Source organism: Pecten maximus, chromosome 18, assembly GCF_902652985.1.
Source record: "Pecten maximus chromosome 18, xPecMax1.1, whole genome shotgun sequence".
In the NCBI taxonomy this organism is placed as follows: domain Eukaryota; kingdom Metazoa; phylum Mollusca; class Bivalvia; order Pectinida; family Pectinidae; genus Pecten; species Pecten maximus.
Window position 1 is genome coordinate 27,127,054 of NC_047032.1, and position 21,760 is coordinate 27,148,813.

The 21,760-nt window shown below is 35.3% G+C and overlaps 1 protein-coding gene across 5 annotated transcripts in view; it reads right to left on the reverse strand.

Moving 5' to 3' along the window:
- Positions 1 to 6,630: 6,630 nt before the first annotated feature.
- Positions 6,631 to 21,760, reverse strand: part of LOC117316133 (ATP-dependent 6-phosphofructokinase-like) — a 30,020-nt gene continuing 14,890 nt past the window's right edge. For all 5 annotated transcript variants that reach the window (XM_033870636.1, XM_033870635.1, XM_033870634.1 and 2 more), the window contains 8 exons: positions 19,551 to 19,621; positions 18,944 to 19,034; positions 18,220 to 18,372; positions 14,229 to 14,393; positions 13,037 to 13,101; positions 12,220 to 12,434; positions 11,554 to 11,659; positions 6,631 to 9,439 (listed from right to left, as the gene is read on the reverse strand). In XM_033870636.1, coding sequence (XP_033726527.1) covers positions 9,301 to 9,439; positions 11,554 to 11,659; positions 12,220 to 12,434; positions 13,037 to 13,101; positions 14,229 to 14,393; positions 18,220 to 18,372; positions 18,944 to 19,034; positions 19,551 to 19,621 — 1,005 coding nt within the window. In that variant the 3' untranslated portion in view covers positions 6,631 to 9,300. The remainder of the gene's footprint in view (positions 9,440 to 11,553; positions 11,660 to 12,219; positions 12,435 to 13,036; positions 13,102 to 14,228; positions 14,394 to 18,219; positions 18,373 to 18,943; positions 19,035 to 19,550; positions 19,622 to 21,760) is intronic.

Below are 21,760 nucleotides of genomic sequence, written 5' to 3' on the forward strand. Positions count from 1 at the left end.
ATGACGATCACTATAACTAGGTTAATTTAAAGAAGTTTTTTATGACGGTCACTATAACTAGGTTTAATTTTTTTGATGACGGTCACTATAACTAGGTTTAAACAAGTTTTTTTTTATGACGGTCACTATAACTAGGTTAAAAACAGTTTTTTCATGATGTCACTATAACTAGGTTAAAACCAGTTTTTTTTTTATGACAGTCACTATAACTAGGTTAAAACCAGTTTTTTATGACAGTCACTATAACTAGGTTAAAACCAGTTTTTTCATGACGGTCACTATAACTAGGTTAAAACCAGTTTGTTCATGACGGTCACTATAACTAGGTTTAAACCAGTTTCTTTTATGACGGTCACTATAAGGTCACTATAACTAGGTTAATCTAAAGAATTTTTTTTATGACGGTCACTATAACTTGGTTAAAACCAGTTTTTTCATGATGATCACTATAACTAGGTTAAAACCACTTTCTTTTATGACGATCACTATAACTAGGTTAATTTAAAGAAGTTTTTTTATGACGGTCACTATAACTAGGTTTAATTTTTTTGATGACGGTCACTATAACTAGGTTTAAACAAGTTTTTTTTATGACGGTCACTATAACTAGGTTAAAAACAGTTTTTTCATGATGTCACTATAACTAGGTTAAAACCAGTTTCTTTTATGACGGTCACTATAACTAGGTTAATTTAAAGAAGTTTTTTTTATGACGGTCACTATAACTTGGTTAAAACCAGTTTTTTCATGATGATCACTATAACTAGGTTAAAACCACTTTCTTTTATGACAATCACTATAACTAGGTTAATTTAAAGAAGTTTTTTTATGACGGTCACTATAACTAGGTTTAATTTTTTTGATGACGATCACTATAACTAGGTTTAAACAAGTTTTTTTTTATGACGGTCACTATAACTAGGTTAAAAACAGTTTTTTCATGATGTCACTATAACTAGGTTAAAACCAGTTTCTTTTATGACGGTCACTATAACTAGGTTAATTTAAAGAAGTTTTTGATGACGGTCACTATAACTAGGTTTAAATTTTTTGATGACGCTCCCTATAACTAGGTTTAAATTTTTTGATGACGGTCACTATAACTAGGTTAAAACAATATTTTTTTGATGACGGTGACAATGATACTTGTATTTGCTCCCTCTGATCATTGTCTAATGACCACAATGGATGGGGTGGGCGGGGGTACGTGCGTTTAACAATAAATACGAATTTATAATACTCGTATAATTATATGAATTATCTACTGGTTTGTATATATACAATAATGTAAATGAATACTGGCCAACTGACATCCCTGATTTCAGTATAAAATAGTTTTTGCGTTAATATCACAAAATACTGACAATATTTACCAGGTATTTTGTGTGACACGTGATTTATATACACCGCACATTGTAGCTTTACTGAAACAGAGAATATTCCAGACTGGACATAGGGCGGGTCGTGACTCCAACTCATTAATTATAATCGCCACACGTAAGTGATCTAGAAAATTCTGTCCTCCAGAGTATGATGCGGTAAATATCCGAAAATTTAGTAGGTAATTTTAATACCGCATATCAGAACTATTTAATCGGACTATACCTTTTCTCTCTGTCTCCCTCTCTGCTGAAACTAATTTAATTTGTAAATATGTCATCTTGCTATAATGTGTTTGTATAATCGTATCAGGAAACTGACTTTATATAAAGTGTATAACTTGTGTCCAATCCCTTTGTATATTTAAGTTACAAATAAAAATGTGTGTTAAAATCAAAACCTTTTTTGTATCAGACTTTTGACTCATTTCAATGGGTTTTTTGTTTTTGTTTTTATACCTTAGATTACACCATGTATAAAAGTATGTTGTACATTATATTAATAAATATATATGTATATGATGGATTTTGGTTTGTTTTGTTTAACGTCCTATTAACAGCCAGGGTCATTTAAGGACGTGCCAGGTTTTGGAGGTGGAGGAAAGTCGGAGTACCCGGAGAAAAACCACCGGCCTACAGTCAGTACCTGGCAACTACCCCACGTAGGTTTCGAACTCGCAACCCTGAGGTGGAGGGCTAGTGATAAAGTGTCGGGACACCTTAACCACTCGGCCGCCGCGGCCCCTAAATGATGTTAGATAACAACACACAAAAACACATTGGTTCTATCTTTTATTTGCTTTTCTTCAATTGCCACAGGGTACAACTACTTATATATATATATATATTAAAATTCAACACAATATCAGCTAATATGTAGGTCTCTGACGATAGCGAGGAACAAATATGTTCAATAACACTTGTACCAACAAAACATCACATTTACATCTGTAACAAATGTTTACACATGGAACTCTGTAAGCCAACAGTTACTATAACCCCTAGGTGTACCCATAGTAGTCATATATGTTGGGAACATTTACAGGGTGTGGTGGTATGTCGATTATCGACCGACCGACAGACAGACAGACAGATTGAATGACTGACAGACCGACAGACAGACAGACAGACCGAAGGACAGACAGACAGACAGCCGGACACGACATCAGGACTTACATCATCATCACCTCACTACTCCAACTGTATTATTTGTAAAATGATCAGAGTAAAATAAACATCAGAAATGTGCATTCCTAATTCACTAGATTCCCCTTAATATTTTGTAATAATATGTTGTGAACCAAGTCCATGTGTATATAATGTTCTACAAATGCACAAAAAAAATCGAAGGTGTAGATTATATTGGTATTAAAGTTAATTAATTTACAAAATATCACACAATTTCAATTAAAATTAGGTTTAAACAATGAGTATTTTATGATTTGAATGCTTTTTTGTCTTTAAATATAAAAGAATATCCATGTCCAAGATCTATACAGTGGCTAAAATGAGCCCGCTACAGCGTTCCACACAGAAGATTTACAAACCAAAACATTTAAAGCTCAGATCTATCCAACAACTTATCCTCAACTATTCTTTTTCTTCTTACATCATCTCCACAGATTTGTTAAATCATCTCTAGACAATTAATCCATTAAAACACCTAAACATAACACTTTCTTTGATTTATTTCTTTTCCCAGTAACTATAGTACAGCCATGTATATAATACTCCAGATTTGTGATGCTGTACAGAAGTACCACAGAAGAAATGATCATCACTGTGTGTAGTGTGTTACTACAGAGATAAAATACATCTAACAAATCGTCTGGTACAACAGCTACTGTGCTATGAACTACCGTATTTATCCAGCAATAGGCCCACCTATGTCTATTGCAGTTCAGTATGAATACTAACACATTCTTTCATTGTCCTGCAATAAGCCCAAACCCTATTTTGAGTCAATGACCGTATGTTGGCTGTCCAGTTTATTACAGAGTAAATATGGTTCAGGTATTATGCATGGTTCAGGTATTATGCATAAGAGCAAAGTCTAAATACACAAACAAAATATTGGGTTGTTTATATAAAAGGAAATGTATAATACAAATAAAATGCGTAAATACAAACATGTCCAAAGCGAGTCGGTAACGACACAGTTCTCTCCATGTAGGCAAGTCGGTGACAGTAATGACAAAATTCTAAACGCCTATCTCTTAGTTCATTTTCTTAGTGCCAACTAAAAAACTAATCATGGATGTTAGATCCAAGCACCTAGATACAAAGTTATCATCAACATAAGTTACCCATCCTGTAAACCATTGATGTATTAGTTCTAGAACAGCCCTTGTATTTATCACTTTTATGGACTAGTACATTTTTTGAAAAACTAACATACACTTTTTAAGTAGTTTACATAAAATGAGTGTTTGTCTACTGAACCTCATACAGGTAACAGGACGAGTAGACAGTATACCGGACATGTTCACATATACTGGGCAGTTCGACAATAGAAGGGAACACTTTAACTCCACACTGTCAAACTGTATTTTTAAGAATACATTTGAACTTGACAGTGAAACCAATCCCCTTATTTGACATGAAATCTTTAAGCAATATTTTTGTGCATAAAGAAATATTCAATATTTTGTGCGGACATCACGGTAAAAACGTTGTAATTTTCAATGAATGTACGTGTTTTGTTCCTTTCCAGTTATGTTTCTGTGCTGTCCCAATGTTCACAGTCGATCCTCATGTCCAGCTTGACCACTTGATTTAGTTGGGAATCCCCCTCTAAATTTAGCGCGGAAATTATTTTTAAATCATCACGTAACTGTTTTGAAATCGAGGCAACACAAACACACGATAGTTTACAAGGCGGATTAGTTGGACAACGATATTATACAGTGGTTTAAATGTTAAATAACACGTTCTGTATATATTCCGGCACATATATTTATGTGTAAATAAGTGTAAACACCGTACATATAGTATAGTGACAGTAGCGATGTACTGGTACAGACTGTATAAATATTACCGAGATTGTGTAAATATTACCGAGATTGTCATGACCTACTATCCAGCAATCAAGCAGAATACGAGCAGCGTCCGTATTACTGCTGTTTTCATGTTTGAACTGTATTGTACTGCTTCCCCAGTTTAATTCTAGGATTGTGTTTGACCCATTTTCCAATTATTCTCTTCATTGCGGAAGCTGTTATCGTTTTCAACCGCAGTCGATTCACATTGGAAGCCATTTTTGTTTTCAGGTGTTTTAGTGTGTTGTGCGCATGCGTGTTATCGTATATGTCACAAAATTTGCATATTCAGACTATTGATCAACGAATTGTGATAACCTTTTTATAATTAATAATTGATGTTTTTTAAATACATATATCATCAAATAAGAATGGTTATTGTTCATAAGGATATTTTTTTTAAAGATATACCCAATAATATGAAAAAATACAAAATAAAAATTGGTTTACCGTGATGTCCCTTTAACCCTCCATGTTCTTAAATCAGCGATCTTTTTTAGGACTCTACAACATTGGTTTGTGATATTTACCAAACCGCTCAGGACAATATTTATATCTAAGCATACATCCGTATCATATTAAGGATGGAATGTACACATTTAACAATCCAAAAAATGACTTATAATAATTTTTAAAAAAAAGTTAAATAATTCATGCAGGACTAGTCTAGGAAACACACAAAATATACCTTGAATAAATTAGTATCATCAACATTAACATTGAAGAGAATTAAAAAAAAAAAACAACAACAACGTAATGTGTTTAAGGACAAATATACACTTATAGATATACATAGTAATTACTTTAAAACTTGTACAGATATATACCCGACATGACTACAGCCAAACTTGTTATGTATATTTAGTGGTTCCTATACAGGGGCTTATTCGTTATTTGCAGTCAAACCGGTTTGTCAATTCTTAATTGTTTTATTTCTTGTTTGAATCTTAGAGACCAACAGATTGTTAAGTCTTCCTCAAGGTTTGTCTGAAAGGAACATAAAATCAACAAGTCTGTCATTATTTCATAAACAATTCTTGTTCAACTGTCATTATTTCATAAACAAATCTTGTTCAACTGTTTGTACCCCAATCAACAAAATCAGCCCTAGTTTTGTTAATATAATAACACAATAACTGTAGGTTTCAAAGTGGTCTTGTAAGTCAGATGTTCACTATATGGAGGTGCAAGTCAGATGGTCTCTATATGAAGGTGTAAATCAGACGGTCTCTATATGGAGGTGAAAATCAGATGGTCACTATATGGAGGTGTAACTAAGATGGTCTCTATATGGAGGTGTAACTAGACGGTCACTATATGGAGGTGTAACTCAGACGGTCTCTATATGGAGGTGAAACTCAGACAGTCTCTATATGGAGGTGTAACTCAGACAGTCTCTATATGGAGGTTTAACTCGGACAGTCTCTATATGGAGGTGTAACTCAGACAGTCTCTATATGGAGGTTTAACTCAGACAGTCTCTATATGGAGGTGTAACTCAGACAGTCTCTATATGGAGGTTTTACTCAGATGGTCTCTCTATGGAGATTAAACTCAGATGATCTTTATATGGAGGTTTAACTCAGACAGTCTCTATATGGAGGTGTAACTCAGACGGTCACTATATGGAAGTGTAATTCAGATGGCTTCTCTATATGGAGATAATCTCTGAAGACACTGAAGAGATTTTCCTATCCACCGCCCCAGTAATACTGTACCAGATCTTGCCCTAAGTTAACCCTGCTTGATAGCTATTAGTTTATTCTATATCTAATTCAGTTCTTGAATGTAGTTGCCAATTCTAATTGTCGGGTAGACATCATTAAACTTAAAACAAACTATGGGCAAATATCTATCATTAGGTTATACGGACATAAAACAAGCTTCATTAAGAAGCAATAATGTAATAGAAACTTTCAATTGAAAATGTGTTTGTGACAACCTAATTCAGCCAGATTAACATCCAAATACAATGTTCATCAAGAACTAAATACAGTATCTATCACATACCTAAAGATCCAACAATACACATGACACTACAATGGGGACACATTACTGTCAGTCAAATATTGTATTTACTTTTTCATGACGTAGCAATAACAAGCCATTAAGAACTACAGACCCCAGTGCCAGGTAAATACACATAATGAGCTAATCAGCATTTGTCTTGTCATGCTGTTCATGTTATAGGCACAAATAAAGTAAAACTAAGCTAAGACCTTACAGCTTCTTTATTTAGCAAGAGCTCAAAGCTTCTTTAGCAATAGCTTACAGATTATTTAGCAAAAGCTTACAGATTCTTTAGCAAGTGCCCAGTTTCTTAGCAAGAGCTTACAGCTTCTTTATTTGGCAAGACCTTACAACATATTCAGCAAGTGCTCTGTTTCTTAGCAAAATCTTTAAACTTCTTTAGCAATAGCATTCAGCTTCTGTAGTAAGAGCTTACAGCTTCCTTATAGTAAGAGCTTACAGCATCTTTAGTAAGAGCTTTCAGCATCCTTAGTAAGAGCTTTCAGCATCCTTAGTAAGAGCTTACATCTTCCTTAGTAAGAGCTTATGACTTTCTTAGTAAGAGCTCACAGCTTCCTTAGTAAGAGCTTATGACTTTCTTAGTAAGAGCTTACATCTTCCTTAGTAAGAGCTTACAGCTTCCTTAGTAAGTGTTCACAGATTCTTTACTAAGAGCTTACAGATTCTTTAGGAAATCAGTAAAAATCAACCTGCACGTTAAACAGAAACTTTCTTGTGAAGAATAAGGCTACACAGTACATTCTTATTGGACTGAATGTTTTAAGTTACAAAGTTCAAAACATAATTTTCAATATTTGATCACCTGTACATTGGGACAGTTGGCTATTTTTCAAATCAGTGCAATATGTTTTGAGGAACACTATTGTGTGTTCATGCATATGTGGAATGCTGTGGCACAAAAGTCAAGTAGAAGAAAAAATACAATACAACAAATATCTAAGTTTCCAATTTCAATAAAACGGTAAAACATGTATGAAACATGATTTTTTCACAACAGCGGCACAACACAAAAGCAAAGCATAACAAAAACTTCAACATCAAGTTAAAAACTTAAAGCACCTTTTTAGAAAGACATATATCATAACAAAAATATTTCGGGAAAAAAAGAAAAAAAAATTCAAATCAAGAAGAATTCAAATGCATGACAATTCCAATCAGAAAGTTTCATTCGATTCCTTTTCTTGAAAAACCGTAAACATAGTTTTTAAACTCTAAGTCTCATAATTATTACAAGATTGATCAATCTACAATTCCATTTTATGGGGCCTATTTTCTACATCGATATAATATTGTTTATGTCCTGCTCTGTTTATTTTCAGAAATTCCAAAAGTCAAAAAAAAAAATAAAAAAAATTCATATATTTTTTCCCCAACAGACATAACTTATCACAGAATTATATAGACTGAGACTGGAAGAAGTATTTTAAATGAATACAATTTACTTCCATCTTTAACATGAATTTCTCCTTTTATGTTATATATGTTACAACCGTTCCTGAAGTGTGGAAGGAAATTTTCTTTATCCGTAAACATGCTTGTTCAGGTACATGTACAAATCAAAGTACACTAACTACGGTATTAGGTGGTCTAGAGATGTGGCAAGAAAATCCATTAAATCTCAATAACTTCCTACAATAAGGAATTGGCATGTATCAGTAAGTTTTTGTAAAATCTTTGGTAAACATTATAGCATCCCCTAGATACTCCATACATGATAATCAAAATATCAATATCAAATATTACATATAATACTGAAATTACAATCTACATCACTTTCATTTATATTTTTCATGGATTTCAAATTTGTACTCAATGGCTGTCTAATCAACATAACAAAGCTACATTATGCAAAAATTGAATTGCTGTTCATTTCTAGATCATGGAGAACAATTGGTATACTTAGAGAGGACATATCGTGATTAATCAATAAATATAATGTACATAAGTACTACATCTGATGTCACCATGTCGTGATAGAAGCCAAGATTGTAGGTGCGTGAAATCAAGTAACCAGTTTTTATCTTTGGCTGTCAGAATTATAAAGAAACGGGTGGATAAGAAAATTGTCATGTACAGATTATCTTACAACAATTATAGAATAACTTTAACAGTCATGTCTTAAATAAACCCCCTGAATTTGTTCCGGGCACTGCAGAATTTTGATCTCCATGAAAAAACGTATAGGATATTACAGTATCTTAATATCACAGCCTCTATCCTAGTTATCACACTGACTCTGATAAAACCTATATCATGTACTACATAGCAATACCCTGTCAACACTGTAACTATAAAACATTGCTTACAAAACAGTGAATCTATAACAACTACTGATAGAATTACTTTAAAGATCTTGATAAAAGGTGGTCTTCTATTATGTATTTTCCACTGTTATTTGATATTTAAGCATCATTTGAAAATTGATCAAATATCAAAAACAGCACGATAACCAAATAATTTATGTAATATTCTTCAATAAAGTTTGTTCTTTTATATATTTTTAAAATTTGAATAAAAAGAAAATTAGATAAAAACTATTCCGTAATACTTAATGATATTTTGGAGATATTAATGTATGTTTGGGCCGCAAGGGAATACGTGCCTTGTGAAGCAGCCGTTCAGATCATAAGAAATGACCAACAGGCCACATGCATGGTCAGTCTATGGGTGTTATCCATGTCTTCAAATTCTCTTACACTCCACGAGATGTACAAATTTATTTGATATTTTCATATGTTTGTGTGGAATCATCAAATCTTACAACAATGATTCAATTGTATTTGTGGTTAAGACTTCTGAAGTTGTTATCCTCAAAAATAGTCCACATTAACTTGCATTAATTTCCTTTGGGTTTATGCGTTGTCCTCGTCTTCCACCTCGTCTACGCCACAAGTCACACCTTCGGTTACGTAAGCAGTCTCACTATGCTTGGCAAGAATCCTAAGCAATGGTCGCAGTTTTAACCACCATTGGCTCTTTGGAATCCTTTGTCTAGAAATCAAAACAGAAAACTAATGAGAATGCTGATTTATACAAGAAATGGAATCAGACTTAAATACAAACCAAAATAATAGGAATAATACGCTGTTTTAATTGTACTTTTATCTCTTATTGTGAATACTGATGATGGACCGTATATATTCACGACTGAACTAGCAGTAAAAGTATATACATATAATGATTATGAAGAATAGTATAAAGCAAATTACAAACAGATTGTACAACTATCAGGATGAGCAGAAATCATACAATATGTATTTTGTGTACTGGTAGTATTTAGCAGAAATCATACACAACATGTATTTTGTGTACTGGTAGTATTTAGCAGGAATCATACAACATGTATTTTGTGTACCGGTAGTATTTAGCAGGAATCATACAACATGTATTTTGTGTACTGGTAGTATTTAGCAGGAATCATACAACATGTATTTTGTGTACTGGTAGTATTTAGCAGGAATCATACAACATGTATTTTGTGTACTGGTAGTATTTAGCAGGAATCATACAACATGTATTTTGTGTACTGGTAGTATTTAGCCAGGATCATATACAACATGTATTTTGTGTACTGGTAGTATTTAGCAGGAATCATACAACATGTATTTTGTGTACTGGTAGTATTTAGCAGGAATCATACAACATGTATTTTGTGTACTGGTAGTATTTAGCAGGAATCATACAACATGTATTTTGTGTACTGGTAGTATTTAGCAGGAATCATACAACATGTATTTTGTGTACTGGTAGTATTTAGCAGGAATCATACAACATGTATTTTGTGTACTGGTAGTATTTAGCAGGAATCAAACAACATGTATTTTGTGTACTGGTAGTATTTAGAAGGAATCATACAACATGTATTTTGTGTACTGGTAGTATTTAGCAGGAATCAAACAACATGTATTTTGTGTACTGGTAGTATTTAGCAGGAATCGTACAACATGTATTTTGTGTACTGGTAGTATTTAGCAGGAATCGTACAACATGTATTTTGTGTACTGGTAGTATTTAGCAGGAATCAAACAACATGTATTTTGTGTACTGGTAGTATTTAGCAGGAATCATACAACATGTATTTTGTGTAATGGTAGTACCGTATAACGGGAAATTTTAACGGGGCTTTAATTTGGCGGGTCCGTATAAAGATCGCCAAAATTTAACCCGTCAAATTTTAACACCGCCAAATAAAAAGACAATTTCGCCAAGAGCCATATACCTTTGACAACTCAAGAGGGTAACGACTGGTGCGTAACGTTGGTTGTTGCCTGGCAACTGTCGGCCAAAATGCCGATAGGTACATGTAATACGAATAGCTGGTGAACAAACTACTCACGATACCTGTATAGCAATACAAGTATGACATAAATCGCATCATAATTTTTTTTTGTGAAAACAAAGCCATCTACCCATACCATTCAATGAACTGATGTTAACACTTTACCTGTAGACTCATTGTTTAACTTACCTGTATACGTATACACATGACACAATAGATGACCATGGCGATATCATACGCTTGATTAAATTCCCTTTGTCTGTTGCTTGTACACATACTTATATAAACACTAATTTGACAAATCTACATGTATGTGTTCGTCTGAAATTTTTTGGTAATAGTTTCCGGTTTGGAGACTGAGGATCGATAATACACAACACACTTAATCAACATGGATAGGATGTATGGACATAACATTAATATCTATATATACCGGTAGGTAATATATATGCTCAACGCCAAATTAAAACCCTAGATTTAAGGGAACTCGCTAAATTTTAACCTGCCAAAATTTAACTTTCAGTTTTCATGACCAAATCGCCAAATTTTATGACCGCTAAAATTTCCCGCTATACGGTATTTAGCAGGAATCATAGTACATACAACATGTATTTTGTGTACTGGTAGTACTTAGCCGGAATCATACAACATATGGTGTGTACTGGTAGTATTTAGCAGGAATCATACAACATGTATTTTGTGTACTGGTAGTATTTAGCTGGGATCATACAACATATCATGTGTGTACTGGTAGTATTTAGCCGGGATCATACAACATATCATGTGTGTACTGGTAGTATTTAGCAGATATACAGATTTCACTCACTCGAAGTTTGTGTCTGGACGCAGCTCCTGAACAGGTGTGAATGAGAGATGTCGTTTGGTCATTCCTAGTAATACTGCCGAGTCTGGATTATTGCTGAACACTGTCCCTGTCACAAGAAATATCAGTAAAATACATCTTTCTCACAGAACAGAATATCTATGTTGTAATAGAGTTTTAGTCACAGTGACCTACATTTAATTATCTCTAAATGTATATTACATTTGATGGTTGTATACTGATGTTGAGTATAATTGAATACAGTCTAACCAATCACAATGTACAAGATGGATGAACATACACATTAGATATGAATGGACACACATATGGACGGATGGATGGACAGATAAATAGTGTGGGAATATCTATAATAGTAAGATCCAATGATATGATATTCCTGCTTTACTGTCAACAAGACAAATATTACGGGAACATCATAATCATTCAGTTCGCTAATCCTTAGGATCAAGTCTTTGTTAATGATGTGAACTTCTGTCTTGATTTGGTGACGTTTATGTCATTTTGTTGTGGGGAACAAATACAATGTAAATGCATGATATTTCTACGAAGTAATTAAAGGGAGATAAATCTCAAAGTAAAGTAGGACCAGGACTAACCCTGATGACTATCTTGGGCTAAGTACTATTCCAGATCACTATCACTACATACCATCTTCATTTCTGTTTTCTTCAATTTTCCCAATCATGTAATCGAGAGCTTTGCTCGCCATCTTAGTTCCGTAGTTCCTGTCAAATGGAGAGGGCACTCCACCCTGCTGCATGTGTCCCAGCACGTTCTTACGACAGGTAAATGTACCTTTGCCCTCCTCAGAAAACAGGTTAAACACAAAATCTGTTGAGTAGTTGGCATTGGCATTTTCATTCCTGAAAAAAAACACAGTTAAATAACACTGGGCATTTTAGGGTGAAAAAATGAAAGCAAGATAAGTGAAAATCTCAAACTGGGTGGGGTAGGAGTCGAGGTCAGAACTACATCTAAAACGTTTATCATACACTAATGTGTTGTGTCTTAACCATCTGGGTAAAACATTCACTGAACATTCAAACTCATGTTTATCAACTAAAGAACTTCGGTTTGAGATCCCTGTCTTATTCCCTAAGGATTTAGTTTTGTTTAGTGTTGATTAATGTCCTATCAACAGCTATGGTCATTTTAGAACCTGTTTGCGACATGCATGCATGTGGTGTATACATGTGTGTTTTGGGAGGCTGCGGTATGTTTGTATTTTGTTTCCTTGTGATAGTATAGACCTGATCGTGCCAACTTTATAAACTACCTCACTGAAGTATATTGACAGAGACACCCACCAGGATACCCCATCTCGTCCCCAAAGGAATGAAATATTTTATTAATCCTAGCGCGTCTTATACTGCCAATCTGGAAGAGTAAAACATACAGACACCAGATGGATAGATGGAACACAGACATAGAGTGATTTGATCTGTTGATAGTGGGTTAAACTTACCTGAGAATAAGACCACGTTGAACACCAGCATTGATGATCTTATCCTTTAAATGGTTTACATCATTCTGCAATAACAACAAATAAAATTAACAGTTGATACTCTGTATAATGGGAAACACATCATCATTGTTTTGTGATCATAAATACATTGACACACACATACATGCATATGTGCACTGTACGTACCAGAAACTGTAAATCACATAGATTTCGTTAATACATATATGTACTTTCACGAACTAAACTCTTCCGACATATTTGCGAATACATGATTTTGTGAACACTGGTCTAGAAATTACTTTAACTTCACAAATGATGAGTTACCAGAGTCCTGTACTTCTCAAGACTCCTATATCGGTTACCGATAGCTTGGCTGCCATCCAAAGTGTTATTTTCGTTGTTTGTTTGTTTGTTTGGTTGTTTGGTTGTGTTTAACATCCTATAACAGCCAGGGTCATTTAAGAACGTGCCAGGTTTTAGAGGTGGAGGAAAGCTGGAGTAACCGGAGAAAAGCCACCGGCCTACAGTCAGTACCTGGCAACTGCCCCACGTAGGTTTCGAACTCGCAACCCAGAGGTGGAGGGCTAGTGATAAAGTATCGGGACACCTTAACCACTCGGCCCCTATTTTCGTACAAATAATTTGCGAAGGATTTGAATTCGCAAATGACTTGCATTGCCTAGTAATGCAAAAATAAATCCTACACAAAATATAAGTGATTTACAGTAGTAAAGCAGCTCACCCACAAACAGTAGAACTAACCATTTGACCTTTAATTCCTTTGTGAGTCTGACATTTGGGGTACTGGTATAATGATAATTTTAAATTACACAACATTTTTATTTGTATTTCATTTATTTATTTCATTTATTTATTCATTTATTGAAAATACTGAATTGATGGCCCGGCAATCATTATAGCAATTGAAGCCCATTTGGTATGTTGTGACCTATGGGGTCCATCATGAGAGTTGAGGCTCCTAGACCTACATGCTAAGATCTGTGATGTTTAAAGTTTCCCTCTAGACTTACTTCTCTAAGATCTGCAAGGTAAAAGTTTCCCTATAAACTTGCCCTAAGGACAGTGGTGTTAAACCTTTCCTCTAGACTAAGATACCCCAAGATTTATGAGGTTGGGAGTACCTCTAGACCTACCCTAAGACCTATGATATTAGGAGTACCTCTAGACTTACCCTAAGATCTGTGATATTAAAGTTTTCCTCATAGATATATGCAGCATCAGCACCTCCAGCCAGACCACTCATGGTTGCCAGGTAGCCACAGTAGCCACCCATTGTCTCAACAATAAACAGGCGTCTCTTTGTTCCTGTGGCTGACTGTTTAATTCTATCACAGATCTGTAAAGGACAAATTACAAGGTATCAGCCTCCATCCATTAAAAGATAGAAGATAAAGTGGTCAATACACACCTGTACAATACACAGTGACCACACACAGTCACCTGTATAATACATAGTGACCACACACAGTCAATACACACCTGTATACTACATAGTGACCACAGTCAATACACACCTATACAACATATACTGACCACATTCAGTCAATACACATATAATTTAAAATCACTAGACAAACAATTCTAATGAATGAAGGATTTCAACAACCTATCTCTAAAAGTATAAAGCTCTAAATTTAATGATTAATTTAATTAAGTGATTGACTGTATATGGTAGCAGGTTACATGGGATATTCCATTGAGACAACTTATATATGATTATACATCTTATGAGTTTTGATATTTCACTGTGACGTTATGTGCGTGAGTGAATGAGTCATAGAGATACCCGAATTAATGAAATAACAAGAGGCCCAATGGGCCTGTATCGCTCACCTGCCTCTACACAAAATTGCAGCTGATTGAGGTCATTTCTACAGATACTATGCTGATAACAACTTTATTTAAATATCAGAGTAAGCCAGGTTAATTCATGTCAATATATTTTCTAGTCCTTCATTCCTGAATACTATTGGCCTAAGATAGGTTCTTGGCGACTCTTGGCTCTAAGCATGCTACAGACAGGCCCAATATCAAGTCCCTGGGCCTCTTGGTTATTGAGAAGAAGTTGTTTGAATATTATAGCCTATTTGACCCATGTGACCTTGAATGAAGGTCAAGGTCATCTATTTGAACAAACTTGGTAGCCCTTCACCCCAGCATGCTACAGGCCCAATATCAAGTCCCTGGGCCTCTTGGTTATTGAGAAGAAGTCGTTTGAAGATTATAGCCTTTTTGACCCATGTGACCTTGAATGTAGGTCAAGGTCATTTATTTTAACCAACTTGGTAGCCCTTCGTCCCAGCATGCTACAGGCCCAATATCAAGTCCCTGTGCCTCTTGGTTATTGAGGAGAAGTTGTTTGAAGATTATAGCCTATTTGACCCATGTGACCTTGAATGATGGTCAAGGTCATTTATTTGAACAAACTTGTTAGCCCTTCATCCCAGCATGCTACAGGCCCAATACCAAGTCCCTGGGCCTCTTGATTATTGAGAAGAAGTCGTTTGAAGATTATAGCCTATTTGACCCATGTGACCTTAAATGAAGGTCAAGGTCATTTATTTTAACAAACTTGGTAGCCCTTCACCCCAGCATACTACAGGCCCAATATCAAGTCCCTGGGCCTCTTGGTTATTGAGAAGAAGTCGTTTGAAGATTATGGCCTATTTGACCCATGTGACCTTGAATGATGGTCAAGGTCATTTATTTGAACAAACTTGGTAGCCCTTCATCCCAGCATGCTACAGGCCCAATACCAAGTCCCTGGGCCTCTTGGTTATTGAGAAGAAGTCGTTTGAAGATTATAGCCTATTTGACCCATGTGACCTTGAATGAAGGTCAATGTCATTCATTTGAACAAACTTGGTAGCCTTTCACCCCAGCATGCTACAGGCCCAATATCAAGTCCCTGGGCCTCTTGGTTATTGAGAAGAAGTCGTTTGAAGATTATAGCCTTTTTGACCCATGTGACCTTGAATGATGGTCAAGGTCATTTACTTGAACAAACTTGGTAGCCCTTCACCCCAGCATGCTACAGGCCCAACATCAAGTTCCTGGGCCTCTTGGTTATTGAGAAGAAGTCATTTGAAGATTATAGCCTATTTGACCCATGTGACCTTGAATGATGGTCAAGGTCATTTATTTGAACAAACTAGTTAGCCCTTCATCCCAGCATGCTACAGGCCCAATACCAAGTCCCTGGGCCTCTTGGTTATTGAGAAGAAGTCGTTTGAAGATTATAGCCTATTTGACCCATGCGACCTTGAATGAAGGTCAAGGTCATTTATTTTAACAAAGTTGGTAGCCCTTCACCCCAGCATGCTACAGGCCCAATATCAAGTCCCTGGGCCTCTTGGTTATTGAGAAGAAGTCGTTTGAAGATTATGGCCTATTTGACCCATGTGACCTTGAATGATGGTCAAGGTCATTTATTTGAACAAACTTGGTAGCCCTTCATCCCAGCATGCTACAGGCCCAATACCAAGTCCCTGGGCCTCTTGGTTATTGAGAAGAAGTCGTTTGAAGATTATAGCCTTTTTGACCCATGTGACCTTGAATGAAGGTCAATGTCATTCATTTGAACAAACTTGGTAGCCTTTCACCCCAGCATGCTACAGGCCCAATATCAAGTCCCTGGGCCTCTTGGTTATTGAGAAGAAGTTGTTTGAAAATTATAGCCTATTTGACCCATGTGACCTTGAATGATGGTCAAGGTCATTTATTTGAACAAACTTGTTAGCCCTTCATCCCAGCATGCTACAGGCCCAATACCAAGTCCCTGGGCCTCTTGGTTATTGAGAAGAAGTCGTTTGAAGATTATAGCCTTTTTGACCCATGTGACCTTGAATGAAGGTCAATGTCATTCATTTGAACAAACTTGGTAGCCTTTCACCCCAGCATGCTACAGGCCCAATATCAAGTCCCTGGGCCTCTTGGTTATTGAGAAGAAGTTGTTTGAAAATTATAGCCTATTTGACCCATGTGACCTTGAATGATGGTCAAGGTCATTTATTTGAACAAACTTGGTAGCCCTTCATCCCAGCATGCTACAGGCCCAATACCAAGTCCCTGGGCCTCTTGGTTATTGAGAAGAAGTCGTTTGAAGATTATAGCCTATTTGACCCATGTGACCTTGAATGATGGTCAAGGTCATTTACTTGAACAAACTTGGTAGCCCTTCACCCCAGCATGCTACAGGCCCAACATCAAGTTCCTGGGCCTCTTGGTTATTGAGAAGAAGTCATTTGAAGATTATAGCCTATTTGACCCATGTGACCTTGAATGAAGGTCAAGGTCATTCATTTGAACAAACTTGGTAGCCTTTCACCCCAGCATGCTACAGGCCCAATATCAAGTCCCTGGGGCTCTTGGTTATTGAGAAGAAGTCGTTCGAAGATTATAGCCTATTTGACCCATGTGACCTTGAATGAAGGTCAAGGTCATTTATTTTAACAAACTTGGTAGCCCTTCACCCCAGCATGCTACAGGCCCAATATCAAGTCCCTGGGCCTCTTGGTTATTGAGAAGAAGTTGTTTAAATGAAAAAGTTGACGCCGGACGGACGGCCGGACAGACGGACGGACGACGGACGCCGCACCATGGCATAAGCTCACTTGCCCTACGGGCAGGTGAGCTAAAAAGAGATACCAAAGGGATCTTGGCACCCACCATTGAATGATCTTTATTGCTTCTATGTAAGACTGATCTTTTCTCTTCTTTCCTCTTAATCATTTGATAATTAGGGCAATATAGCTGCACATGAAATCTAACTTTCTCAGAAATAGAAATAGTGAAAACAAATTTCAAAGATGGCTGCCTGTTCTAACATTTTGTTATCCAAATGAATCTATGATTCAAGTTTGTGAAGTTACTTTCTGGTACTCTTAATAGATAGCCTTAACACACCTAAACTGCCTGTCAGTCATTTTGCTTTTTGAGGCTAAAATTGAATGGACACATCCAGCGACAAAGGAGAACTTGCATGATTATTAAGTTTTTGTAATATCGTTCCAGTACTTCTCAAGAAATAACAAGAATTGTTCACAGACAGATGGATGGATGGACCAAAGATGAGGAGTGAATTGAAGAGCCCATCATCAGATGATGGACTAAAAATCCATGTTTTTCAAGGAAGTAAGTAAAACCTACAGAATGAAACTTACATCTGCTATTTCATTTAGAGCAGTGTCGGCACCAAGACTGAAGTCTGTCCCTGGGACGTTGTTACTAATGGTACAGGGGATTACTACAATAGGTATACAGTACGCATCAAACTTTTCCCGGGCCTCGGCCATCTGTAGAGCACTGTGGTACGCCTGTAAAAAGAGCAGAGAGCTATATGTAAAGCAGGGCAGTAAGTATCAACATTCTAGATCAGATAATCATTTAGTTATAGTAGGTATATTAGTTATAAATCTGTGTGTGGTCTTTTGAAAAATATATTAAAGTCAAAATCAAAAGCATTGAGGTCAGAGTCAAAGAAATCTATGGTTATGAATTTTCACAACATTTCTCCGATTGGTCAGGATTATAGGTAAAAAAATTAACATTTATCCTTTAAGTAATATTTAGACCTGATATTTGTGTTCCTGATAAACTATAAATTTAAAGGTAGTTGTTCCCGATATATACTTTAGATTTAAAGGTAGTTGTACGTCTGAAAAGTCTACCTTTCATATGAATCTTTGAACAGGCTTTTGTTATGAGGAACAAACTGTTAGAGACACTATGACCTGTTAATATTTAAAGATAATTTGAAAATCTTTCAATCACAATAGTCATAGGTGTTTGATACTCTCTCTCTTTTGAAGAGTGTACTATCATATGAACATCCTTGGCTAGAGAAGTTGCTGTATGGACAAGCAAGTATAAGTGAATTATTTTCACCTCAAATCCTCCCACAATCAACAATCCACTGATGTCATATTCCTTCAGTTTGGCTGCAATCTTATCCATTCCGTACTTACTGGCTACGATCCTGGAGGGGAAAACAGGCAATATTACAATATTATTAATTACTGCAAAGAAACATTTATACTGTCAAAATACAGTCATGCAAAGTAACCATTCCTAGTGTGAATATTTTATGCATCAATGTACAATATGTAATGACATTTAGGATAGAAGTTTTTTTGTTTGGTTTATTACCCTGTGAACAGCCAGGGTCATTTTACGGTGGGATATCCTTAAAGTAGCTGGTGGTTATGCCTTACTGAACAACATACAAGAGGCCTGTTGCATGCCATCCAGAGCTTTTGAGGATAAAGTGTCTAGCACAACAATGACACAACCACGATATTACAGACTAGTCTGTTTCTCAGCCTCCCAAGAAACACAAACCAACACAGGTAGGTAGCGTCAAACCATGCACCTCAGATTTTCACCTGAGGTTACGTGACAGACGCTCTAACCGACCGAGCTAACACAACTCCTGAAGATAATAGGATAATAAGACAATAATAGCTGTACAGAATGTACAATGTCATGTACTTACTTCTTGGTACCCAACAGAGAACCTCCCCTGCCTGTCCAGCTCTGGACGTCTGTCCAGGCCAAAGATTTCACCTGTAACGCAAAAGGTCACTTTCATTATCAAACTGTTATACATTACTTTTTTTTTTTTTTTTTTTTTAATTCCTTTAATTATCAACTATAGATGTTATTTCATTGTTTTTAATAGTATTGATTTATGTAAAAATAATTATTCTATCTCTTACACAGGATGTTTTAATTAACATTTCTTTAAATAATTACAATGTCTAATAAAAAGCTAAATTAAAGATACTGAATCTTTACATACATTGTATTGTTTTACATTTTTATATGTATTTTTACCAAGCAAGCAAAGGTATAAATCCTTTTCTTGTGTAATAGTGTGACCTGGTTAATATTGCCCTGCTCCTTTAGCATTAGTAGCCATGTATCTTTTATACCAGTACTACTAAATAACCAGTACACATGCATGTGTAAACCCGTTTCCATAATAGACAGGTGGTTTTACAACTTAAAGCTCAATGTCTATTTTCATCCAAAGGTTACTTATATAATATATATATATAACAAGTTCTTCTTGTATGAATTATCTAAATCTAAAACAACACCTGCAAAAGTGATTTTGGGGTCAGTTTTGGAGCCCGCCCTAGGAGTATACAAAGGAAAGTTTTTGAACTGTTCAAATCGAAATAACTTCAAGTTATACTTTTAAGCTCATCTAGATCATTGGATAAATTGTTCAGACTTTTGTCTTACAATGTGGATTTTACTTTTCCTCAATTATTAAACAATGTATAGCAAGGCCCGGAGTGCAAGCACTTGTAATCATCTTCCATTTAATATATCGATGCATGGCAATTATTACTTCAGTATTATTTTAAAACATTCAATTTTGTACATAGATATTTAAGCAGTCAGTGTGCTAAACAGCATGGAAGCTTGCTGTAACATATATATGCCTGCAGCACCAGATTCAGCACATATATATATCTGTCACTACTGATTGTGATGGGAGCCATTGTTTCTCCAGACATTATTGTATAGAAGCTGTTGCTGATTATTTCATTTGATTTAAATACTGTACTGAACAAACATTTTACACTTTTTGGAAAAAAAATTTCAAACTTAAACAAATACATTTTCTCTAAGAAATCTAAAAGTACAAAATAGAAAACTTAACAAGTAGGATACTAAGATATGTATCAAATAAATTAAAAACAATTTAAACATGAACAAACAAATCCTGGACAGCAGCAGTCTTTAATGATACAACACATACGGCAAGTTAATCTTGACATGGCAACTTTATCTCAACATGACAACTTCATCTCAACATGGCAAATTGATCTCGACATGGCAACTTCATCTCAACATGACAACTTCATCTCAACATGGCAAATTGATCTCGATATGGCAAGTTAATCTTGACATGGCAACTTCATCTCAACATGACAACTTCATCTCAACATGGCAAATTGATCTCGATATGGCAAGTTAATCTTGACATGGCAACTTTATCTCTAAATCTCATATTCATAATTTATGATTACATACCCGTAATATGGATTGAAAATGAAGCTCACAGATGTAAAATAAGACAGTAAATTGATACTTCATTATCAAAGGTAGAAAACTATTATTTCAAAAATTAATGAAATTAATTCAACAGCTTTTCTTTTCTTGATAAATAACATGCATGCAGCAAGAAATAAATGGGTCAAGGTATCTGGTAAGCTGGGGTGTGTGGAAAACAAAGGTATACCTCATAGCACATCATCAACTTCTATGTTAGCATTTTAGGAGGTTTATAATTATAAGAAAAAAATAATTATGCTAATACAACTGAAAGTATTATACCCCAGGATAATTGTTTTCCCTTTATAATTTGAATAAATTTGACGACATTTTTAATCATTAGTTAAATACATGTATATACATATGTAATATCACTATAAGTTACAATACATGTACGTACTAGGTACATGAACATTATAAATCTCACTGACAACCCCAATAAATAACTTTAAAAAATTTCTCATTAATATTGATAATTGATTTGTGAATTATATAAAAAATATCTGACCCTTCATGCTTAGTTGATAAATTTTCAAAAGGAATCAGACTGGTTTGAAGGTTTTCTTTCCACATAACACCACACAAACAAATGTTTGAACAAAATTGGGACCATTTCAATGAAACAGTAAAACTCTG